This window comes from Mirounga leonina, unplaced genomic scaffold (genome assembly GCF_011800145.1).
Source record: "Mirounga leonina isolate KUSES-001 unplaced genomic scaffold, KU_Mleo_1.0 Mir_178, whole genome shotgun sequence".
Classification (NCBI taxonomy): domain Eukaryota; kingdom Metazoa; phylum Chordata; class Mammalia; order Carnivora; family Phocidae; genus Mirounga; species Mirounga leonina.
Window position 1 is genome coordinate 28,204,612 of NW_023270464.1, and position 25,379 is coordinate 28,229,990.

The 25,379-nt window shown below is 57.6% G+C and overlaps 1 protein-coding gene across 2 annotated transcripts in view; it reads left to right on the top strand.

Moving 5' to 3' along the window:
* Positions 1-241: 241 nt before the first annotated feature.
* Positions 242-25,379, top strand: part of RASGRF1 (Ras protein specific guanine nucleotide releasing factor 1) — a 97,191-nt gene continuing 72,053 nt past the window's right edge. For both annotated transcript variants that reach the window (XM_035024364.1, XM_035024366.1), the window contains exons 1-2: positions 242-517; positions 24,142-24,248. In XM_035024364.1, coding sequence (XP_034880255.1) covers positions 242-517; positions 24,142-24,248 — 383 coding nt within the window. The remainder of the gene's footprint in view (positions 518-24,141; positions 24,249-25,379) is intronic.

Here is a 25,379-nt window from a genome sequence, read left to right on the forward strand (position 1 = left end):
CCCCGGGGCGCTGAGGAGCGGACAAGAGGCTCGGGCGGGCAATGGTACATCTCGCTTCCAGAAGCCGCGGCTCGGCGCCAGGTCCCGGGGTGTAGATATTTGGGGGGAGGGGAGAGCGACCAGGGCGAGCGAGCGAGCGAGAGCCAGAGAGAGGCAGCGCGCCGCGCGCACGGACAGGGGGCTGCCGGGTGCCGCGCGGGGAAGATGTAAGCGCGTGGGGTCTAGCTGGTCTCCGAGCACCATGCAGAAGGGGATCCGGCTGAACGATGGCCACGTCGCGTCCCTGGGACTGCTGGCGCGCAAGGACGGCACGCGCAGAGGCTACCTGAGCAAGCGGAGTTCGGACAACACAAAATGGCAAACCAAGTGGTTCGCGCTGCTGCAGAACCTGCTCTTCTACTTCGAGAGCGACTCGAGCTCGCGGCCCTCGGGGCTCTACCTGCTGGAGGGCTGCGTCTGCGACCGCGCGCCCTCCCCCAAGCCTGCGCTCTCGGCCAAGGAGCCGCTGGAGAAACAGGTGAGGCCAGCGCCGCGTCTGACCTCCCAGCGCCCCGGCCGCGGCCCTCGGCACCCGGGCCTTCCGCCGGCCGCTGGGGCCCGAACTTTGGTCCCCCCACTCTCGGGCCCCTCGGCGCGAGAGCAGCCTTGGCTCAGGCGGTGGGCAGAGGGGGCAGGGACTGCGGGCTGCGGCTGCCCTTCACCCGGCGAGCTCCGTGGGAGGCGGGGACGCAGGGGTCCAGACGCGGAGGTGCCGAGAGCAACCGGGTGCGGGAGGAGATGGGGGTCCAGAGGACCAGACAGAGACTGGGAGTGCGGACCCACAGCCAGCCAAAACTGGTGCTCCCCCCCACACCCACCCCCGACCCCCTCGGCCTCAGAGAGCCCCCCGGCCCGGGCAGGGCGCCACAGAGGCGTCCGAGCGCCGGCCCCCTGCCCCGCCGCCGCCGCCACCGGGAGTGAAGGAGAGGCTGCTCGCTCTGCCAAGTTGGGGGACGCGAGGCCGCGGGGGTCGGCTGGGTGCCATGGAGCGGCGATGGTCTCCCAGCGGGCCCGAGGCCGGAGCACCAGACCGAGGCGTTCCAGGGACCCCTCTGGCGCGCGGAGGCCAGGGCCGGGCTGCTGCGGAGGCCGCGGGACAGGCGGGCGCTGCTCTCCTCCCCCTCCCCCTGCGCCTCCGCCACCGCCGCAGTCGCGGCCAACTGCGTGCGCTGCCCTCGCGTTTCTGGAGCTGCGGGGCTCAGGGCCGGGGGCCAGGGCGGGGTGGGGGTGCGCCTCTGGCGTGGAGGGAGGGAGGAGCGACTGAGAGAGGGAGAGCGATGTTTAAGATTGGTGCGCTCTCCGAAGGCATCTGGTCAGTCTCCATGCCTGTGGGAGAGGAAGGTCAAAGATAGTGGACCCTAAAATGTCATGGCTGGAAGGGACCTGAGATCCGTGGTGGGGGAGGGGACAACCAGCTGGAGGTTGCCTGGAGGAGGACGCTGAGGCCCACAGAGAGATTTCACTTGCCCGGTGTCATACCCGGCGACCAAGGCTTCGGGTTTCCGGAAAGACAGCTGAGGTCTCAGCCACTGCTGCGTGCAGACTGGCGGTGTTGGACTTGGCTGGACAGGAAGCCTTGCTTGACGTTGGCCACCTCCTTGTCAAGACGGGTCTGAGCCCAGCCCAGCAGTAGCTCTGCCTTCCCCACCCTTGTCTGGTGAAGGTTGGGGGATGAGTTCTGGGGACTGGAATACTTGGGGGTGGGTCTCCGGGGAGGGCAGGACACAGGGCAGGGAGAGGCCCCCAGCCAGCAAAGCAGAGCAAAGAGCTGCAGCTCCTCTGGCTCAGTGGGGCCTCGAGGACCGGCCTGAGAGAGCCAGACCCCGGCTGGGCCAGAAACGCTGCTCTCAGCCTTGATAACCTGCCCTCACCAGCCTTCCAGAACCTCGCCAACCCTTGCCAGCCCAAGTCCACCTTTACCCTGCAGTGGCCCGAGCCCCAGCCCCCGCTGGAGCCCACCTCCATCCCTCAGTCCCCAACTCCAGAGCCCAGAGCTGAGCGCCAGGGGAAGGCAGGGAGACAGGGATGGAGGAAGCTGAGTTGCCGTGGGGCTCAGAGTGTCTGTCCTCAGCCCCTCGGAAGCCAGAGCCAGGCCTGAGACTGAATCTCAGTAATGTAACCTCCTGGCTCTTTCTGTGAGCTCAGTGAACACCCTCAACTTCTCTGAGCCTCTGTGTTGTAATCCGCAGAATGGGGATGCTAACGCCCACCTTCCTGAGATTTCCAGAGCACAGTTAGATAATGTGTATGAAAGTATGCTCACAACACATTCGAGCTGGATCTAGAGAAGCCGTAGCTGATCTGAAGTGCCCACCTGGGCATGGGCTAGAGGCCAAACAGAAAATGTTACAGCTGAAAGGAACCTCGGGGAGGCCCTACAGCCCGTCCCTCCCATTTCACAGACAGACAGACGGAAGACCAGAGAGGGGAAGGATGTTGCCCAGCAGCAGAGTAAGTCAGCGGCAGAGCCAGACCCAGAGTTCATCCAGTGTCTAAGAATTCCTGAAAAGGAGATCCTACATTAATTTCAGATCAGTCTTGGCTCAGGTATCAAACCGCGCTAGATTTTGGAAGGGCCAGGAGTGCAGACCCAAGTGATGCCGTGCACACGTGCTCACAGCTGTCTCCCCAGAACACCGCCAGTTCGGGATGCCCAGATGAGTTCACGAGAGCAGGAGAACAGGATAGGGGTGAGAGGAGCGGGTGATGGTCAGATGCTGCCCAGCTCAGGTGCCGATTTCATTAAAGGCGTCCGCTTTGCCTCATGACTGACATAGACGTTCCTTCCATTCGACTCCAGAGCAAGGGTTTGGCTAACGTGGAAAGGTACATCCTGCTTCCTCGGCCTTGGCGTGTCTACGAGAATTTGTGATGTTTCCGTTCTACATCTTGGAGTAGAACTGATCGTCCCATATCTCTCGTGGGGTTGGGTGCCCCCGGCAGCCACGCGGCCCCAGCATGAGAGCCATCCTGTCGCTGGGTCTGCGCTGCATCTGGCCCACAGGAAGCCTCGACTCCAGACCTGCTGCGCGTGGCGGGGGGTGCCCTCGTTAGGAGGCCCTGGAGGCTGGCAGGTTGACTGGACTGGCCCCGATCTGGTGAAGACCTGCTTTGCGCAGGACGTCGTGTTGTCCAGGTCCAAGGGGGCAGCTTCCACCTGGAAAGGCCAGGCCCAGGGAAACCCCTCCAACTGCAGGAACCGGGCAGGGACTGAGCACATAGTAGGTGTGCAGAGAGTGCTTGTTGAGCTGAACTGGGTGCATCGTATGTTTATTGCACACTTGACGTGCTGAGGGCTGACAGGGCACCAGCCCCAGACCCTGAGCCCCAGGCACGTCCTCATGTGCGCCCTGACGCCCTCCCATCTGCGGGCTTCTGTATGGGTCTGATGGCGCCTGGTGCAGGCCCCCTCCTGGAGCCCCAAGCTGGGATCCTACACCTCGCGAAGGCAGACCGGCCCAGCCCCACTCCCATGCGCTGTGGATGTTACAGGGCACCCGGGGGCTGCTCACTCCGAGCTGCCTTCCTCCCCTCCCAGCCCTGCAGCTCACACATGGAAGGCCCAGGTGCCTCGGACTTAGGGTTTGGGCTCAGCTTCCCTACAGGGGGACCCTGGGTATGCCTGGCCCTGCTCTGGCATGGAGTGCCACCCTCGTTCTGAGCCCCCTAAACTAAGGCCTGCAGCCGCAGCTTCTCAGTGGAGAACCTGACCGGACCAGCCCCGGCACCCTCCTCACCCCAGCCCCCCAGAAGGGGTCAAGTTGTGGACCCCAGGCTCTCCCTGGTTCACTGGGGACGGAATCCCTTCCATGAAACCTCAGCACTGACATGGGCAGAGGCCCCAGAAGCTGGGGGCCCGTGGTGCCGATTGTCCCCCCAGTGGGGGCCGTTCCCTGGAGATCAGAGGAAGCCCACTCCTGGTCCTCGTTCACAGGACATCTTCTTGGCTGGCCTGGTGCGTTCAGGTCAGCAGGGCCCGAAGACTCTGCGTGTGCCCCGCTTACAGAGCAGGAAACCGTCTCGGGTGCCGCTCCGCCAGGTGGTGGCTAGAATGAGACTCCTTCTCCGGCTCTCTCCCTCTGCAGCTACCCTGTCTTCATCACAAAGCACGCCCTCCCGTTGCTCTAGCGCATTCCACCCCTCGGCCAATCAGAAAAACACAAACCTGAACGTAGGGGGGTAAGGTTGTGCTAAAGCAACACCCCTCAGACTGGGAGCTCAAGGCCCTGGACTGCGGATGCTTGTGCCCCCCAGAGAGGTCCCGCCTTCTAGACGCAGCCCTTGCAGCTCTGAGGCCCCGGGATTAACCGTTCCATCCCCCAAACGTTTCTAGAGCTGAAATGAGGTTGAAGAGGCTCAGTAATTATACCTTAATTGGGACAAGGAAATTCCAGGTCACCGCCCGTCTGCTTGGTGACGGTGCCGTGAGGGTGGTTCCAGACTGACAGATGCAAGGCCACATTGAGCTCTCACTGCCTTTATTTGTGCAGTAAACGTCGGGCTCTAGGGCCAGACCCCTGCTAGGTCCTGTGGCTACGGAGAAAAAGAAAGCGATGTCTTCGGAGAGCTCCCAGGGGTTGGGCGTGGAGCCCTCCGCAGGTGCGCCCAGTAGCTGTGGAATTCTCCCTCCCCGCCCCCGCCTGGGCTCCCCAGCTCAAGGCGCCCCGCATGGCTCGCAGAACACCCTCACAGTGTCCCACCTCCCGCACCCCAGTCCCCCACTGCACAGCCCCCGCCAGAGGCACCTTCCCCGGGCAGGCGCACATCCGATCACCACACCAAGCCTCTGAAAACACCTGTGGCTCCCATTGCCTTCAGGGAAAAATGCGACCTGTCCTGGAGGACCCACGGGACCCAGCGTCTTCCCTTCCGCGAGCCCTGCCCCACCTTCCCCATCCTGCTGCTTCTCGCCCTACACAGGCTTCTTCTTTCCTACCTCAGGGCCTTAGCACTGCTCCCTCCACCTGGAAGGACCTCCCACCCCATGCATGTCAGTGACCGTTCCTCCCCAGCCCCGAGGTCCTAGCCTCAGCCTCCCTCCCTCGGAGCCCGGGCGTTTCCTTCACCCACACTGTGGTCAGTCTGTGATGACCACGAATTTCCAGGCGCAGGAGAAAGGGGGCCAGGTGAGGTGGAGACTGATGGGGTGGTTGTAGCCCACAGTTGATGAGAGCTGTAGAGCCCTGACTGGGTGAAGGAATGGGGTCTTCACAACAGAGACACTCAGGTATCACCGGCAGGACCCACACCCGGCCGGACAGGATGGAACCTGACGTCACTAGACCAATGAATCCTGAAGAACAAAAAAATGCAGTTTGCTGAGCACCTACTATGTGCTGAGCACCTACTATGTGCCGGGCACCTACTATGTGAGCACTTCCCTTAGTCCTCCCAGCAGCCCTGGGAGCTTGTCACTGCTCACCCGTTTTCGAGACAGCAGTGAGGCTCAGAGCCGTCAGGTAATTGTTCAAAGTTACAGAGCATGTGAGCAGCAAAGCGGGCAGGTGACTCCAGAGCCTGAGCCCCTCCTCCACCAACCGCGGGGGGCGGTTCGCGTTTACCATCCCCCGCCAAGAAAAACAGAGAAGTAACAGCAACTGAAAATCTGTCTCTGTCCCTCCGGTGACTTGTGTGAAGGAGCTTTTGTTTCTGCTTGGGTGGGAGCCTTGCAACTCCGATCCCATGAGCGTCGAGGGAAAACCTACCAAGACAGGCATCCACACCCCACCGTCTGGTTTCCCCAGAATCCGTGGGAGCCTGGAGCCGGCGCCCGTGTGCACGCAGCCAAGAACAGGACTCACCAACGCAGGAGCGTTGGTGACGCGTGGACCTGAGGGGGCCCGGAGCGCTGCCAATGCCCAGACGCCTTCCTGACGGCACCTGTCGTGCCCTTGGACCCCCCCCACTGCCCACCCCCTCCCAGAGAGGAGCTCAAATCCCTTCAGATGCGAAGCCCACTCACTGCGGAGTGAGTTACCCGCCTCTAGCAGCGAGGGTTTCAGGCCACGCAGACGGGCTTTGGACCCTGCCCCCCTCTTAGCTTGGGAAGATGGTAAGTTCCCTGAGCCTCAGTTGGCCCATCTGGGAGGTGGACAGCATAACAGAGCCTCTCCCGCATCCCTGCTCTGAGTGTTGCGAAGCCCTAGCCCCGCACAGTGGGTATCGTCGATAAACGGAGGCTGTCATGGCTCCAGCTTTCACCTTTGTGACCAGACTCCTGCTCAGCGGAGCAGTGGCCCGAGTCGCGGGGGTCTCTGGCAGGTTTGAAGCTAGTCAACACCAGGCGCTGATCCTGGACGTGAGAACGGGGTGGTAACTCTTCCGTCCAAGCAAGCATGCCCCTGGAGGCCCCAGCGGCCACACCAGCAGCCAGGCCTGTCCGTTCCGCCTCCTAAATCTCTCCGGCCCACCCACTTGCATCCCTCTCCCCCTGCAGCCGCAGTCCCGGTGGCGGCACCTCTCACCTGGACTTGGAGCTGTGGCGTCCTCGAGGTGCACTCGTCAGGACTGGCTGCGCTGAGCTGCAGTAACAGCCAGGATCTGCATTAACGCAGCGAGCGTGCGTTTCTTGTTCGGATTGACATCCTGTGCGGTGGGCGTGGTGACCCCTGGGGAGCCAGGCTGATGGAGATTCGTCCTGACATCTGCCTCCACAGTCACCCCAGCCCAAGGGACGGAGTGTAGCAGAGCTCCCCGCGGGCTCTGAAGCTCCCCCCAGAAGGGACTCACTCTGGCCACGGTTCAGTGGACAGGGCAAGTCGCATGGCTTCCGTCCAGAGGCAGCAGGCGAGCACCGGCCCTCCCGTGCCCGACTGCAGAGCCCGGGGGCCCCCACTGTCTCCCTGCATCCGCTGTGTCCGCAGCGAGATCTGGGTCTCCAGAAGGCAGCCCTGTCCGCGATGCCCAGCTGACCACACACAGAGCAGCGGGGGACGGAGGCCGGGCTCCGGCGTGGTGGTCGTAACTGCAGAGGCAGAACCCATGCGGAGCTGCATGCGCTCACTCCGGGAGGGGCAGGTCCAAGCCAGGCCTCCCCGCTTCCTTGCGCTCCGTGACTCTGTCATCCCTGGCCAGGCGTCGGCACGAGCACGTGGGCCACCGGGTTTCCCCCAAAGTGACGAGGAGGAGAATCCCAGCGAGGAGAGAGCCCGGCGGGGAAACAGACCGTGAGAGCACAGGGCGGTCAGCGCGGCTGCCGAGGAAAGCCCAAGGTCTGAGCTCCACTGAGAAGGGACACGCAGGACAGGATATGGGGACTGCAGGGGCCCCGAGGCCAAGCTGCTCACCAGGTTCGTGACGGAAGCTGAAGGGCACCCCGGGCCAGACTGGCGCTCGATCCCGCATTCAGCGAACATCCTGAGCGGTGGGGCCGGATCGAGAGACGTTCATGCGGGAACAGCCACGCGCGACGACCTCTGTGGCCGTGGCTCCGTGGGCTGGAGTAGCTACTTGAAACAGAGACCCTTCAGCGGCAGGCGTGGAGGCTGCCCTGACATGGGCCATGGGCCCCGGGCTGAGCACTGCCTGGGTCACGGCTGAGTCCCAGAGGAGGGCCTGGCCCTGCAGCCACTCACCCCCGTTCCAGGGGGGCAGGCAGCGAGTACAGATGAGCGAGTGGTAAGGTGTCCCCAGCAGCAGGCCTCGGTCCCGGCGGGGTGGCGGGCCACAGTGACCCATGGCTCAGGCCCCCCAGGAGGCGACAGCTGGACAGGGGCCTGCGACAGGCACTCGGCTTGGGAACAAAGCAGAGCCCGGTGCAGGAACCAGGCCCTGGGGAGATTCCAGCTTGAGAAGCCAGAGGCAGAGCCTGGGTGGAATGAGGCCCCTCAGAGCAGGGGAGGACCGTGAAGTGGGGTCCAGACCCCGTGTGGGGCCGTATCCTACGAGGTGGGGCCTTCGGGGTGCGCAGCTGGGCCAGGCCTAGGATTGGTGTGGGAGCAACACGGGGGCCGGTGGACGCCGGTACTTCCGCAGAGCTGGCCCTCCTCGTGAAGCGCCATTCTGCACCAGACACCAGGGCTGGAGGAGTGTCTGTGTGTGAGGAGCATGCCCCGTGCTGCGGGGGCATTGAGAGAGGTCAGAGGATGAGACAGGTGGGATGGGACCTCTCCCTGCAGGGACCGAGGGACAGGGTGGCTTCCCTGGGGAGCCTGACTGTGGGAGGTGTAAAGGGGACCTGCGTGTCCAGGAGGACCTGAGGGGGAGCTTGGATGACGGCCCTTAGTGGGGGGAGGGTGGTGAGAGGTGGAATGCAGGCCAAGTTGTGTCCACGCACACATGAGCACACACGTACATGCACATGCACACGCACATGCACACAGACACATGCTCAGCTGAAGCCCCAGCAGGTTCTCCAGCACGGTCCTCTCTGGACTGGGACACCAGGCAGCCTCGGGCAGAGAGGGCTGGCCGAGGCCCAGGGCCCCGAAGGAGGACCAGAAGGGAGGACCCGCTGGGGGCCGAGGGCTCCAGAGAAGACCAAGAAGGGTACCTCTGCCGCTCAGCTAGAGGAGGCAGGGAGCAGAGGCCCACACGGTGGGTCTGGTTCTGGCCGAGCCGGATGAATCGGAGCGGGGGAGACCAGGATGGGCTGGAGGGGGCAGCTTAGTGGTCCAGGTGGGAGGACATGAAGCCTTGAAGCAGGGCATGGCACGGGGCTGGGGGCGCACGGATTCCGACGTCCAGAGCAGGAGGCTGGCCGGCCCGTCGAATATGGGGAACGAGAGGGGGATGGGAGCTGGAGCCGTGCCCGGATGCGGCCACTGCTGGCGCATAGTAACCCCCGACCTTAGCGCAGCCACGGCCCCTCGGGTCACGAGCCCCCAGGCCTTATGAGTGCGCTCGTGCACCTGGGTTTTGGGGGCAGGGTGTGCATTGTTTACTTTGAGGCAGCAGTGGTGGGCTCTCTCCCAGTTGTGGAGGCCAGGAGTCGGGAGTCCTGGGGAGGGACTTCTGGCCTCTTGCAGCTTCTGATGGTTTCTGGCGGTCCCTGGCGGCCCGTGACCTCCGCCCACCTCTTCTCTTGGCTTTGTCCCTGTGTGTCTGCTCCCCGTTGTCCCTCTTTTCATCAGGGCCTCTCCTTCCTAACCCAGCACAGCTCATCTTAACTCGAGCACGTCTGCCAAACCCCTATTTTCAAATAAGGTCATAGTCACAGCTTCTGGTGGATTTGGGGGCCGCCCTCTGCACATGTGTGTGAATGTACATGCATGTGTGTTTCCTGGTAATTTGCCACCAGTGGGTTGATTAGTCCCATCACTTGGACTTGCAAAGGATTCAATTTGTTCAAAATCCATTATTGAGGGGCGCCTGGGTGGCTCAGTTGGTTAAGCGACTGCCTTCGGCTCAGGTCATGATCCTGGAGTCCCGGGATCGAGTCCCGCATCGGGCTCCCTGCTCGGCAGGGAGCCTGCTTCTGCCTCTGGCCCTGCCCCCTCTCATGTGCTCTCTCTCTCTCATTCTCTCTGTCTCAAATAAATAAATAAAATCTTTAAAAAAAAAAAAAACCATTATTGAGCACTTTTATGAGCCATGAGCTCTCACATTATCTGTTTTAAAAAACCCTGTGAGGTGGACAATACCGTCCCCACTTTGTGGAAGAGAGAACAGACCCACAGGAGAGATGTCTTGAAGACCCCGAGGCCAAATAATAAGTAATGAATTTGAACCGAGGTCAGGTGACTCCAAACCAAGGGTCCCAAGGTGGACTCCCCAGAACACTGGTTTTATGGAATGCGGATCGATCTTCCAGAGACTGAAAACAAAAGGATTCCGTGGCAGAGAAGGTCCCAGGAAAATTCCTTCATGCAGGAATGCACAGAGCCTTGACGATGAGAGCGAGCAGGCCTCCGGGTCTCCCTGAAGAGTCCCAGACATCGATCATGAGAAGCCAGGGCCCCCCCACTTCCAGCCAGCCCCACTGCCCAAAACTGAGAAGCAAAGTCAGTGTCACCTGCTTCGTGGCTTTCCTGTCATCACTTAATAAGCCAGGCTCCTGTACCGTGGTGACGAATGTGTCCAGTCGCCCATCCAGCAGATGAAGGCTGCTCCGTGCCCGGGCCAGGGCACAGTGCCAAGCTCCAGGGGTATTTCTTGGTCAGAAATCATTCAGTGGAAAGGAGGGAGCTCATTCAGAGCAGCTGAAGCCAAAGGGAGGACTCCCCTGGAATAGTGGCAGCGGTAATGAAGGAATGATGCGGAGAACGTGGGCCCGGCCTCCACGGCTTGGACCAGGAAGCCCCTCTCTGCCGGCCCCCCAGGTTAGATGGTCCCCCATCCCCGCCTCTCTCTAGGACTCTTCTGCTTCCTTCTCTGTCTTTTTTCTTGCTCCTGGCCTTCATCACACACAGCTCATCAGTCCCGCCTGTCCATGTCACTGCTCCAAACACCTGGGGACCCGGGGAGTGACCCGGGGGCGCATGCCCCCACTACTCCGGGGCTGGTCTCCAGGAGAAGTGCTTCTGCTGTGCGCACCGCTCCCCTCAGGGGGCCCCAGCACTAGATGAGCATCAGAACCCACTGGGGGGCTCTTAAAAATTCCGGGGTCCAAAACCCATGCCCCTGCCCTGTCCCTCCGCCCCCGCGTTCTGCTCTCACGGGTCCGAGGAGGGGCCCGAGCGCCTGCAGCCCAGCCTCCGCGCTCCTGGGAAAGACCATTAAAAAGCCATCACAGCGCAGGCTGATCGTGGCTTTGCTGGGGGGAGGAAGGGGCCGTGCGAAACCGTGGCTGCGTGCCTGGCGGGGCAGAGGGAGGGGGAAAGCGGTAAGCTAAGCTCTGGCTAGAGGGGCGCCCGGTCTTCCTGGAGGCCCTCCGTGTTTGTCGCTGAGCCGTGAGGGGACCAGTGTCTGGTTACGTGGGGGCTGGAGACGCACGGGTTGGAGTCATGAATGAGAAATCATTCAGAGAGTGAAAGGGGGAGGAATGTTATTTTCCATGATGGATACACTTGTGTGGGTCTTGCTCAAGGTGGGCGTTAGGGTCACTTCCATGGCCCAGTGAGAGACAGCAGGCTGCCCAGTGTCCCTGAGCTCTGTGAGCAGCCCCAGCCCCAGCCTTTCGTCTGTGGCATGACCCGCCTTCCCGGCTTGCTCAGGACTCTCTTGGTCTTAGCCCTGGAAGTCTGTGCCTGCAGAAGCCCCTGGGTTGTGGGCAGAGTGGGACGTCCGGTCCCCCAGTGTGGGGTGTCTGCGGGGGCACCGCACCCCTGCCGGTCAGGTGAGAAAGGCAGTAGGCAAGGGGGGAGGCTAAGCAGGCGGGGGGCTTCGAGCCACCTCCCCAAATTCCAGAGGCTCGAGTCTGTCGAGCTGCCCTCAATGCTGGAAGGTTGTGATCCAGGTGCTGAGGACTTTGGAAACTGAGGTGCGTGGGCAGGAGGGGACATCGATCCAGCCCCCGATGGCCATCAGGCGGCCGGAGCCAGTTAGCAGCCAGGTCAGCCAGGAGCGGGGAGGGCATCTTGGGGGCAGGCTTGAGCTGGAACCCAGGCTGTCAGCCCCGGTGAGACCACAGATGTGTCTCTAGAATACTCCTCCAGCCAAGGTAAGGAAGGACCCCCGCGTGCTTCTGGTCTTGGCACAAGCCCAGGTGTGGTATACGGTTCTGCCTGTGGGCTTGGCACTCACAGGTCTCGGTTCTGGACCCGTCCCCCGTAACCTGCTGAGGTCCAGGTGAAGGTCTAGACCCGTGAGCGGTTATCGGCCTCGACTGGGAGACGCACAGGCCGTACCCAGACTAATCACATCAGGATGCAGGGTACAGCCGTGGGGGAGACCCACGGGGCGAGGGATGCAGCAACCAGCGGGACCTGCCAAGCCCTGGGAGAAAGCCGGATCTGTGGGAGGCCTGGCCCGGACGCCGAGCGTGCTCCCGGGTCCGTCGTGGGACTCCTGAGGGAGGCCTGACTTCGGATGGAGGGACGCGCTGGTCTGTGCTGGATATCCGCGGAGGCCCCGGGGCGAGTTCCGGGCCCTTGGCTCGGCTCCGGGGAGGCTCCAGGGGTCGTTCAGCGAGCCTTGCCCCTGCAGCGCAGTCGGGTGGGGTCCACGGTGCGTCCTGCAGGTGCTGCACTCCTGGGTCGTTCCGGCAGCTCTCAGGAGGCCTGTCAGGACTCCGGACGGAAACGGACTCCCAGAGGAGGCCCCAGATTTGTTTCTGAGTTTATCCTGCATCCTTGATGTATCCTGTGGTGTGAGTCCGCATCCCACCCAGGACCCCGGGGGGTGGCGGGTGTGGCTCGGTGTCACCCCGGAGAGTTCTGGAGAGTCCCCACGGCGGGTTCTGGAACAGAGTTGCTGTTCTGCCGAGGGAGCCATCCCGCGTGACCACGTGGTCATGTCCTCGTGGCAGGTGCGACTCAGGCCGCATCCTGTTGCCATGCTGAGGCCCACGCGTTGTTCTGGTCCTGCGGACCCCAAGAAGCTTCGAGCGAGCCCTGCTTGGTCAGGCATCATTCCGGGCGCGCCCGAGATGTGGTCCTGCTGTTGTCACATGACCCCAGGACATCCGCTGTCCAGTCTGCAGCTCTGCTGGGGCCCGTCGCTTGCCTCTGCCCAGCCTGGTCACTCTGAGGAGGCCCCGGGGTGGCTCAGCTTCCAGGGAGACCTGGGGTCTGTCCGAGCTCTGATCCAGCTCCACCTGAGGCTGTGGGACCATCCCAAGAACTCTGGTGGTACCCACAGTCACTGTTCCTCCCTAGAAAAGACTGATACTGAGAGTATGTCCAGAACCCCAGAAACACTCCAGCTCCCGTCTAGACCACCAGCCACGGGCGGTTCCCAGGCAGGTGCTGGGGATGGGACATTCTGGTGGTCGGTGGCTGTCAGAGGGCTCCAGTGAGCTGGGCTGGGCCCACCAACGCCCTGGAGCCTGGGACCTGGAACCAAAGCAAGCCAGGGGCCCCTCCTCCCTCCCTCAGCCCGAGCCCTAATCGCAGACCATCATCCTGCTCCAGGATCCGGAAATCCTGTCCCGCACATGCCCGAACTGGCCAGACGGGAGCTGAGGGAGGAGAGAGTGCATGTCAGGTGCAGAGCACATGTGTCCAGACTTCTGGGGCAGGAGGAAAGAGACAGGGAGCTCCTGACCCGGATGTCACCAGCCTGAGCCGGAGGAGCAGACCAAGAAGGGGAGAACTGTGGGGCCGCCCCTGGAACCTGTGCCGTGACCCCAGCCAGTGGACTCAGCCACCCTGCAGAAGGAAGCCGAGCGGCGTGGGAGAGGGGCCTGGGGAGGGGTGGAGACCAGAGAGGCAGGGCCAGACCCAGGGAGGAAGCGGCAGAGAGGTGCACAGATGGGCCAGCAGGTACAGGCAGAGAAAGGGGCAGACCAGGAGCGCAGAACCGCAGAGAGAAGGGGAGGTGATGTCTTCCCGGCCCCAAGGACGAGGAGGTGGTTCCCCCTGGAACACGCCGGCCGGAGACAGCCCTGCTCCCTGCCTCAGAGGAACCAGGCAGGCATGGGGCCCCGGGGCCATTGCTGAGCAGAGCCCCTGCCTCAAGCATCTGCGGACCAGCGCCCCTCTGCCTGCATCCCTCCCGTGTGCATACAGTGCATGTGTGTGCGGGTGTGTATGTGTGTCCACAGCCTGGCCTGGGGGAGCAATCAGCAGAGGATGGGAGGAGAGTCCTGAGCATCCCTTGGGGAGGGTCCACCCTGATCCTTGATGTGCCCCACCAGTCACCCACCACATGGGCAGTTCTGACCCTCAGTACCTCTGACGTTGCCCCAAACTTCTTTTTTTTTTTAAAGGTTTTTTTATTTATTCATTCGAGAGAGAGAGAGAATATGAGCAGGGGGAGAAACAGAGGGAGGGGGAGAAGCAGGCCCCCCGCTGAGCAGAGAGCTGGATGTGGGGCTTGATCCCAGGACCCTGGGATCACGACCTGAGCCGAAGGCAGACGCTTAACCATCTGAGCCACCCAGGTGCCCCGCCCCGAACTTCTGAAATGGATCAGAGCCCGGACAGTAATCCCATTTTCACTGCAAGCCCACAGAGCACCCACCAGCCGGGAAGGCACTTCTGTTTTGAATTAGGCTCAGTTTTATGCCGATATCATACTGTTTTGATTACTATAGCTTTCTTTGTAGTATAGTTTGAAACCAGGGAGCTGGATACCTCCAGCTTTGTTCTTCTTTCTCAAGATTGTTTTGGCTATTTGTGATCTGTTGGGGTTCCATGCAAATTTTAGGATTGTTTCCTTTCTGTGAAAAATGCCCTTGAGATTTTTGAGAGGAATTGCATTGAATAGATTGCTTTGGGTAGTACGGTCATTTTAACCATATTAAATCTTCCTATCCATGACCATGGAATTTTTCCATTTCTTTGTTTCCTCTTCAATTTCTTTCATCAGTGTTTTATAGTTTTTCACCTCTTGAGTTGTTATTCCTAGGTATTTTAATCTTTTGGATGCCGTTGTAAATGGGATTGAGTCCTTGATTTCTCGTTCTGCTTTTTCATTATTGGGGATGGCATTGTTTCCGTTCTACATCTTAGAGTAGAACTGATCGTCCCATATCTCTCGTGGGGTTGGGTGCCCCCGGCAGCCACGCGGCCCCAGCACGAGAGCCATCCTGTCGCTGGGTCTGCGCTGCATCTGGCCCACAGGAAGCCTCGACTCCAGACCTGCTGCGCGTGGCGGGGGGTGCCCTCGTTAGGAGGCCCTGGAGGCTGGCAGGTTGACTGGACTGGCCCCGATCTGGTGAAGACCTGCTTTGCGCAGGACGTCGTGTTGTCCAGGTCCAAGCGGGCAGCTTCCACCTGGAAAGGCCAGGCCCAGGGAAACCCCTCCAACTGCAGGAACCGGGCAGGGACTGAGCACATAGTAGGTGTGCAGAGAGTGCTTGTTGAGCTGAACTGGGTGCATCGTATGTTCAAAATCATTGATTTTGTATCCTGCAACTTAACTGAATTCCTGTGTCCGTTCTAGCCGTTTCTTGGCGGAGTCTTTTGGGCTTTCTATATATAGTAGCATTTCATTTGCAACTGGTAAAGGTTTTACTTCTTACTGATTTGGATGCCTTTTATTCCTTTTTCTTGTCAGGTTGCCGTGGCGAGGACTTTTAGTACTGTGTTCAATAAAGGTGGTGGGAGTGGACATCCTTGTCTTGTTCCTGACCTTAGGGGAAGGCTCTGTTTTTCACCATTATGTATGATGTTGGCTGTGGGTCTTTCGTATATGGCCTTTATTATGTGGAGGTGTGTTCCCTCTAACCCTCCTTTGTTAAGAGTTTTATCATAAACGGATGTTGAATTTTGTCAGGTGCTTTGCTGCAGCTATTGAGATGATCGTATGATTTTTATCCTTCGTTTTGTTAATGTGGTGTGTCCCATTGATTGATTTGTGGATGTTTAACCATCCTTGCATCCCTGGAATAAATCCCACCCGATCATGGTATATGATCCTTTTAATGTGTTGATTCAGTCGCTAATATTTTGTTGAGGATTTTTGTATGTATGTTCATCAGGGATATTGGCCTATAATTTTCTCTTTTTGTGTGTGGTGTCCTTGTTTGTTTTTGGCATCAGGGTAATGCTGGCCTGGGAAAATGAGTTTGGGAACGTTCATACCTCTTCGATTTTTTGGTAAGAGTTTGAGGATAGGTACTAAATCTTCTTGGAATGTTTGGTAGCATTCACCAGTGAAGCTGCCTGGTCCTGGACATTGGTGTGTTGGGAGGTTTTCGATTACTGATTCAATCTTCTTTCTATCACTGGCCCATTCAGATTTTCTATTTTTTCATGATTCAGTCTTGGAAGACTGTATGTTTCTAGGAATTTATCCAGTTTTTCTAAGTTTCTTGGTGTATAATTATTCATAGTAGTCTCTTATGATCCCTTTTTGTTGGTGTATAATTGTTCATAGTAGTCTCTTATGATCCCTTGTATTTCTTTGGTATCAGTCGTAACTTTTCTTCCTGATTTTATTTGAGCCTTCTCTCTTTTTTCTTAGTCTAGTTAATGGTTTATCAATTTTATTTATCTTTTCAAAGAACCATTTTCATTGATTTTTTTATGTTGTCTTTTTAGTCTCAATTTCATTTATTTCTGCTCTGATCTTTATTATTTCCTTCTTTCTACTGATGTGGGGCTTTGTTCCTTTTTCTAGTTTCTTTAGGTGTAAAGTTTCATTGTTTACTTGAGATTTGTCTTGTTTCTTGTCTCACTATGAACCTCCCTCCTGGAACTGCTTTTGCTGCATCCTATAGATTTTGATATGTTGTATTTTCGTTTTCATTCATTTCAAGGTTGTTTTTTTTTTCTTCTTTGATTTCCTCATTGATCCATTGGTTGTTCAGTAGTATTTAATCTCTACATATTTGTGATCTTTTTCCAGTTTTTTTTTTTTTTTTGCAGTTGATTCCCAGTTGCATTCCATTATGGTCTGGAAAGATGCTCAGTATGATTTCAGTCTTCTTAAATTCACTGAGACTTGTTTGGTGGCCTAACATATGTTCTCTCCTGGAGAGTGTTCCATGTGCACTTGACAAGAATGTGTTTTCTGCTGGTTTGTGGTGGAATGTTCTGTGTAGAGCTGTCAAGTCCGTTTGGTCTAATGTGTTATTCAAAGCCACTGTTTCCTTATTGATTTTCTGTCTGGATGATTTGTCCACTGATGTTGCTGAGGTGTTAATGTCCCCTGAGTTGCTGTAGATTTCTCTTTTTAGGTCTTTAGTATTTGCTTTATATGTTTAGGTGCACTTATGTTGGGCACATAAATATTTACAAACGTTGTATCTTCTTGCTGGATTAACCCCTTTATGATCGGTAATGCCCATCTGTGTCTGTTATTGCAGACTTTATTTTGAAGACTCTTTTGTCGGATGTAAGTGCAGCTGTCCCAGCTCTATTTGGGTTTCCATTTGCATGAAACGTCTCTTTCCATCCCTTCACTTTCAGTCTGTGTGTTCTCACATCCCAGTGTCCTGACATCTTGTAGGCAGCATACGGCTGGGTCTTGTTTTTTTGTTTGAATCCATTCAGCGACTCTGTGTCTTCTGATTGGGGGATTTATTCCATTTATGCTTAAAGTACTCATAGATAGATAGGTGTGTACTTATTGCCATTTTGTTCATTATTTTCCAGATGTTTCATATTTCCTCTCTGTTTCTTCTTCTCTTGCTCTCTTCCCTTGTGGTTTGATGCCTTTCTTTAGTGTTATGTTTAGGTTTCTATCTCACTAACTTTTGTATATCTACTATAGGTTTTTGCCTTGTGGTTACCATGTGGCTTACACATATCAGCCTACAGACACACCCAGAGATGTTGGGGGTTTGGTCCCAGATCCCTGTAATAAAGTGAATATCGCAATAAAGCAAGTCAAATAAATTTTTTGGTTTCCCAATGCATATTAAAGTTATGTTTGAACTGTAGTGTAGTCTATTAAGTGTGCAATAGCATGATGTATAAAAAAAGCAATGTACGTACCTAAAACTAAAAATACTTTATTGCTAAAAAATGCTAACCATCATCTGAACTTCCAGCAAGTCATAATTGCTGATCACAGATCACCATACCAAGTATAACGATAGTGAAAAAGTTTGAAAGATTGCAAGAATTACCAAAAGGTGACACAGAGACACAGGGTGAGCAAATGCTGTTGGAAAAAATGGTTGATGTGGGGTTGTCACAAACCTTTACTTTGAAAAAACGGAATAGCTGCGACGTCCAGTAAGGCAAAGCACAGGAGAACGAGGTGTGCCTGGGTGTGTATGACTGTGTGTGCCAATCTCTGAAGTTGATAGCAAGTTAAGTTTGAACACATTCTGAAACTTTACGTTTTTACTCCCTCCCCCCACATTTTATGCTTCTGATGTCACATTTTACATCTTTTTGTGTGTGTGTATCCCTTAACTAACTGTCATAGTCATAGTTATTTTTACTGCTTTTACCTTTAACATTCCTGCTAGCTTTATAGGTGATTAATCCCCTGCGTTTACTATATGTTTACCTGCTGTCATATGTGTTCTTGTTCCCAATTAATGCCTTTCTTTTCAGCTTAAAGAAATCCCTTTAGTATCTCTCATAAGCCTGCTCGGTGGTGGTGAACTCCTTTAGTTCCTGCTTATCTGGAAAACTTTCGCTCCCCCTCGATTCTGACAATGACCTGCCCAGGTGGAGTATTCTTGGTTGGAAGTTTTTCCCTCCAGCACTCTGAAAATATCCTGCCACTCTCTGTGGCCTGCCTAGTTTCTGCTGAAAACTCTCTGATAGTCTTACGGGGATCCCTTGTACATAAGGAGTTATTTTCTCTTGATGGTTTGAAGCTACTCCTTATCTTTCACTTTTGACGTTTCACTTATAATGTGTCACAGTGTGGGTCTCCTTGGGTTCATGTTATTTGGGGCTCTCTAGGCTTCCCGGGCCTGGGTGTGTGTTTCCTTCCCCAGATCAGGCACATTCTTGACCACTATTTTTTTAATAAGTTTTCTGTCCCTTTCTGGGGGACAGAAGTTTTCTTCTTCTGGGACCCTTATTATGCAAACGTTGTTCCCCTTGATGTTGTTCCATAGGCCCCTTGAGCTGTCTTTGCTTTTTCAAATTCTTTTTTCTTTTTGCTGCTCTATTTAAGAGTGGGCTCCCCTACCCTGTCTTCCAGTTGGCCAGTCCTTTCTTCCGCTTCGTCTGCTCTGCTGTTGAAGTCCTTTGTGTATTTCTCAGTTCAGTTTTGTATTCATCACTCTGTGACTTCTCTTTGGTACTTTCTCATGTTTTCTGTCTGTTGAAGTTCTCTCTGTGTCCATCTATTCTTATTCTTCTTCTGAAATCAGTGAGCTGCTCTGTGACTTTGAACTCTTTATCAGGTAAATTACCTGTCTCAGTTTCATGAAGGTTTTTTCTTGGAGTTTCATCTTGTTCTTTCATTGGGAGCATAATCCTCTGCTTCCTTATTTTGCTTGGCTGTGTTGGTTTCCATGTATTAGGTGAAACAGCTCTCTCTCCATCCTAAAGAGGTGACCACAGGAAACCTGGGGGTGGCTTCCAGTCTGCTGTCTGGGCAGCACCCTGGGGAGGTAGCCTGCCAGGAACTGTCTCTCTGATTGTTTCAGTCCTGTGGGGCCCAGAACCGCCAGCCCCCTGGCCCACCAGAGCCAGATGTCCGAGGGACGTCCCTCGTGTGGACCATGCACAGCCACCATCTCTGGTGGGGCCGTGGGGGGAGAGCGCCAGGGCAGAACAAGCCAAGCCTACCCACTGGGTGTGGTGGGGCAGGGGCCACGGCCTCCCCTCACTTTTAACACCCTGGACGTTCATAACCTTGGCCGTTCTCACACAGTCACGAAAACCTCCTTCTCTCCCAATCTTGCGACTTCCCCCGGAGAAGTTTGCCCCATCCCTCCATGCTGCTGGGGAAGTAGGATAAATGTGGGAAATAGGTTGGCATGGAGACCATTGTATCACCCACAGGGTCCCGCCCAAGGCTCTGCTTATTTGGGGTGAGCTTACCTGGATGCTGATAAATACAGCAGTCACAGGGCCCCCCCCGCCGCCCCAGCAAAGGCCATAACCTCGGGGTCTTGCCTTCCCCGCTTGGGCCTGTGCCCCTGAGAGGCCGTGTGGCTGGCAAGCAGCAAGTGCTCAGGTGGTTATTGGCGGGATTATGTTGAGTTTCCATAGGAGTAAGGGGATGAGGACCACAGACCCCAGGGTGCCTGATGGAGACATCGTCAGAGGCCCGGAGCTGATGGAGCATTCGTGTATCTCCACTTGGCACTTACTCAGTACCAGACTCTGTGTGGGGCTGCGGAATCCCCCGAGGAAGGAAGCTAACCCCGGCCTGGCCTTGAGTGGTCGGAGGCCCGGGGGTCCGTCAGACCTGTGAGGCTCCGTGGGAGGAGGGGCCTCAGGGAGAAGGCAATCCTCCAGCGACAGGAGGATTGGGGCCCACCAGACACCCCCAGCCCCCACCAGGCTGGGATCCAAACAAGCACCTTCCCCCGACCTGAAGCTCTAGGTCTCCCCTGGCTGACCCCAGGACGCGGTGCCACACCTGGGCCCTCAGGCCACACCAGAACAGCACACCCGAGCCCGACAGAGACAGGGGCCAGGCCAGAGCCACACCCAGAGCCTCCTGAAGGCTGTAGGGAAAGACGGGGAACTGTCCCAGGCCTACCCAGAGCCCCGGGGAAAGATGCAGAGCACACGGTCTCACCCAGGCTGTGTCTCTCCCTCCCAGTGGACAGGTGGGTAGGTGGGTAGGTGGATGGAGACGTGTGTAGACAGGGAGGTGGAGGGAGATGTGGATATACACAGAGATGGTGCAGGTACAGAGAGAGAGGGCATGGAACTCAGGAAGACCGAGCCCGGTGTGTCCACCCAACTACCCACTTCACAGAGGAGGGCCCGAGCGTGCCAGAGGAAGGGGCCCACCTGCCCCGAGCCGCACTGTGGTCAGACTCCACGTCCAGTGCCCTTTCTCTGACCAGGAGGCCACTTGGCCCTCTTAACTCTGGGTGTGCCCTGGCCCGTCACTGGAAAGAACCCTGGGTGACTGGGGAGCCTGGGCACGGCCCCTGCGGGGGCCACCTCACACCTCCAACCGCAACCCCTCCGTGAGAGGGTGGTCCCCCACCTCGCAGGTGGCTGCACCCCCACAGGATACTGGGCCGCACCTGCAGGGGACTGGCTGCCTTCCCGTTCCTGCCCTGCCGGTGGTTTACTGGGTCCCTCTGCGCACGGGTCTGAGAGCCTGACGTTTTCCTTCAGTCTTTCTCAGTTCTCCAAATTGCCTTTTTCTTAGCGTCTTCCCAGAGCCTGGAATTCAGCCTTTCTGCATGTGGGGACTTTGTTCTTTCCCAGTGGATTTTACTTCCTTTCTCTGTTTTTGTGTCTCTGCCCCCCTTCCTCTGTCTCTGTCTGCATCTTTGTCTGCATCTCTCTGTCTCCGTCTCTGAATCTCTGTCTGCATCTCTCTGTCTCCATCTCTGAATCTCTCTCTGCATCTGTCTGCATCTCTGCATCTCTTTCTCTGTCTCTGTCTCCGTCTCTGTGTCTCCCTTCCCTCACCCCCAGCCCCCACGTGGAGCAAAGCCTGTTCACACAGCCGCCCGTAGTCAGGATTTGCAGTGGCTCAGAAGGGCTGGGTGGAAGTTTACTCTCCCTTCCTGAGCACTGTCTGTTAGTCACTCGGGCACGGGCTTGTGGACACCAGGGCTCGGGGGAAGGTGTACAAGAACAAAGGGAGCCCGCTGCCCACATGGCCTCTGAGGCACCTACACGGCAGCCCGGGCCGCCTGGGGCTGCAGAAGCGCCGCTGGGCCTTGAGCCGCCCTGTCCTGGCTCAGCCGCGCTGTTTCCTGGAGGGGACCTTGGGCACAGAACGGCGTCTTGCCTCCGCGTCCCTGTGAAAGGGGGTAATGCGCGTGACTCCTAGGGTGGGAGTGCTCCCGGCGAGGCCAAGTGCGCGAGGAACCCGGGCCTGGGACCTCCAGTGTCTCCTCCAGCTGAGGCTCCCGAGCGGCCCGCACAGCAGCCCCCTTGTCCTCTGCCCTGAGGACGCCCTGGCATTCCGCAGAGCTCACTCCAGCATGATCAGCCTGCTCGTCAGGAGGTGCAGTGAGGTTTCCGGGTCGTGCCAGCCCCCCAGGCCCCCACACGCACCCCACCAGCAGCCTCTACTCCTGGACTTCTAGCCCGTCCATTGCGGGGGTCTGGGTGCTGTCGCCAAGGACAAGAGATGCAGGACACTTGTGAGGAGCCTGGCCACAGCCACGGGCTTAGCCTGGAGCAGGGGTGACAGGGATAGGATGGAGGCCGGGGAGAGGGATGGGTGGGCTAGCCCACTGGGAGGGGCTGGAGAGGGAGCCTCTGGGAGCCGATCGTGCCCTGAGGGGCAGCGAGCTGAGCGTCCTCACAGCTTGAAAGCCAGAGGTCTCTCTGCTGGCGGGGTTCAGACCTGGAGGCTTCTAAGCCGGCTCCCTGTGGTTACATTTCCTGCTGAGGCAGGATTACAGTGCACATGGGGGTAAACAGAACAGCCGCGTGCTTCTCCACTGAGCTGAGCTGACTGCAAAGAAGCTTCTGTTCGGGGTGAGGGGACTTAGCCAAGCCCCTCCTCCCCACAGCTCTGAAGGGCCAGGCTCGGGGACCTCCACCCGCCTGGCCCCTCCTGGGACCAGCAGCTCTGGGGCACCTCCCGCCCCCGGCAGCTTGGCAGGGAAGAAGACCACTCAGTGGGCCCACCCAGCTCCAGGACATCCGCCCTGGGGACCCAAGGGGACCCACTGCACCTGTCTGTGCGCAGCTGAGAGTCCCCTCCTTCTGAGTTAAGACCCAGAGTCTCACCTGTCTGTAGGCTCATTAGGCGTTCTCATCTTCCCATCCCAGTGCCAAGCCCTGGCTGGAGGGGACAGGAGGTGCCTGGGGAAGGTCTGCTTTCCAGCTGTGGGGTTCTGGCAAGTGGCGCAACCTCTGTATGCAAAACAGATTAACACCTCCTCCACCTGGTGAAGGCGGGAATCAGTGAGATCACGGGAGAGGAGCGCAGGGTGTTCATCATCTCTCGAGAGGCGGGGAACGTGCCGCAGGGCCGCCTACACAGCTCTTCTTCACCTGCTGCTTTGGGGGGGCGGGGGGCGTGCCCACCTGAGCCTTCCGAATTCAGTTATTTGAGGCTGCAGCTGACATTTCATTCCACAGCCCCAGTTATCTGTTTCCTAGGAAACAAGTGAGAGACACTGACTCTCCAACCACACGCACGCACGCACGCACGCACACCCCCTGGCTGCCACCGAGACTGACAATTAACAGAAATACAGTAAATGTCAGCAGAGGCTAAAAATAGTTTACACGCTGCACCTCCGGCTGCTCCCTGCTCCCGGCGCGCGGGGGGAGGGACGGGGACAGCACCTTCTGACACAGTGCCACACCGTGGCCCGGATGCGCCTCGGCCCGTCTCTGCACCCCGCCGCCGGCCTCTCTCCCACCTCCACCAGCGTGAGACCCAGAGGCGCCACAGGTTGGGCCCCCAGCACTTGTCTGGCCCATGCTCCCTGCCCGCCTCCCTCTGGTCCTGAGACTGGCACCCCCAACCCCTCAGCAGCCTGGAGAGACGCGGCCTACAGGCACACAGTCTGCATATCCCTCCCCACCCCACCCCGGCCCCCTAAAACCTGCCCCTTGTCCCGCCAGTGCCACGCCCCTCTCTAGGGCGCCCCCGCCCCCTCGTCACTCAAGCCAGAAACCTGAGTGGTGTCCTCCTGGCTCTGTCCTCCCAGCCCGTCCCCCCGCTGGGCACGGCCACCCAGACCCTGCCCACCTGCCTGCCTTGTCTCTGGCATCCCTATTCCGGCCGTCCAGCCCCTCCCACCCCGAACACACCGGGGGCTCCAGACGTCTGTGCCGTCCCCACGCTTCTTGTCCAACGTACATCAAACCTGGGCCCATGCTGCACCCGCTGGGCAGCCGCCCTGCGCTCCCTGGGCTGACCCGAGGGCAGTGTTCTCTGCCCCCACAGCCTTTTGTTCTCGTCCCCCTCGCAGCTGTGACCTTAGCTAACAGGCGTGCTCACGGGGCTACAGGCATTGTTCTAGGAGCTGAGGGGCGTTAACCTGGACAGTGTAACACGTGTGTCTATTGTTGGGTGCTCTCCTTCCAGGAGCCTAGGGGTCAGGCCCTGTGCTTGAGCGGCTCCAGGTCACCTGCACCATCAGGGGTGCTTCCGGTGGGCGCTCCTCGGGTCCCTGTCTGTCTGTTCATTGCTTTCACCCCAGGACCAGAGGAGCGCTTGGTACATTTCTGTGGAGTGAATTACAGGCAAGCAGTACTCAGTTGGTGCCCGATTCCCAAAGGGGATCCTCCCGCGGTGTTTTTCCTCTGCCTTCCTCCCAGCACACCTGATGGTTTAAAACTGGCTTTTTTGCAATTTGTTGACAAACCGGGCTTTGTGGGGTTTGCTACCTTCCTACACCATCCTAAGCATAGGCTCTGTTCCATCGTACAAAGCCTGCTTTAATCAGGAGTTTGAAAATGCTAACTGGAATAGCATTCCCGTGATCACAAATAACGAATCTGCGCCTGGCTGACGCGGCCGCGAGCGCTTCGCAAACCAGCCAGACTGAGAGCCGCAGACGCCCTGGTGACCAGAGATGTCTTCTTCTTGGTACAGCATTATTTCACGGTCAACTTCAGCCACGAGAACCAGAAAGCCCTGGAGCTGAGGACAGAGGATGCCAAGGATTGTGACGAGTGGGTGGCAGCCATCGCTCACGCCAGGTATGTCCCGCCCACCCCTCAGTCGCTGCAGAAGAGGCTGAACGCAAGGGCCCCGCCCCGGCACAAACCCAGGCCCCGGGGGTGGAGGGGGCAGGGAGGAAGGGAGGGGAGAAGGAGAGCTGTAAGGAGGGCTCTTGGCAGGGGTCCCCTGGGAGCCCTGGGGCTCTCGGTCTTTGCCTCCCTCGGTGCCACCAGGAGCAGGAGACTGAGAAGCAGCCTCCCACCTGCTTTAATGCACTGGCTCCTTCCTTCCCAGTAGGGGTCAAGGGTTTTATGGCTCAATTCCGTTGGGGTCAAGGGTTTTATGGCTACCAAAGTCTAAGCCCGGGCTCCAATCCGGATGCAGCAACTAATCTGCTGCATGACCATGAACAGCTCCTGTCTTTCCTCTGGGCCTGTTTCCTGTTCTATAGAGGGAAATCCTCTAAACTTCTCTGAGCTCAGGGATTCCAGAACCCCTCCTCATTCCCAGCAATGTGTGCCCCTCGCTGGAGGGGCCAGATGGAGAGAAGAGCAAAGGGCTCTATGTTGCAGAGAAAATGAGGCTCCACACTGGATTGAGTCTCTTGGGTTGTAGGGAAGTGACAGGCCTATGGGCTGGGGTGTGGCTCCACAGCTGACCATCCCCTGGCAGAACCGGGTCCTGTCTGAGGGCAGGGACCCCCAGAGTCACCCCTCTCAGCAGGTGATCTTTCTGGGTCAACGGAGAGCAGTGTGCTTCTGTGTCTATCTTCCTATAGAGTGTAGGGTCCTGAGTTCACAGACCAAGTCTGATTCTTTGCATCCCCAGGGCTTAGAAAGGCATAGGCAAGTGGTCAGCAAATGTGGACTGGAAGAATTCAAAAATGAATGAATGGATAGAGAATGGATGCAAGGTTGGATGTTGAATGGAAGATGAATGGTGGATTAATAGAGGGTAGATGAATGATAAATGGATGTGTTTAAAATATGTGTGATGGTGGATGATAGACAGGTAATGAGTGATGCATGGATGGTGTGTGGGTGAGTGGATGGATGGATGGATAAATGGATGGGGATGGATGGATGGACGGATGGATGGATGAATGGGTGTGAGGGTGGATAGATGGATAGGTGAATGGGTCGGTAGGTGGATGGATGGATGGGTGAATG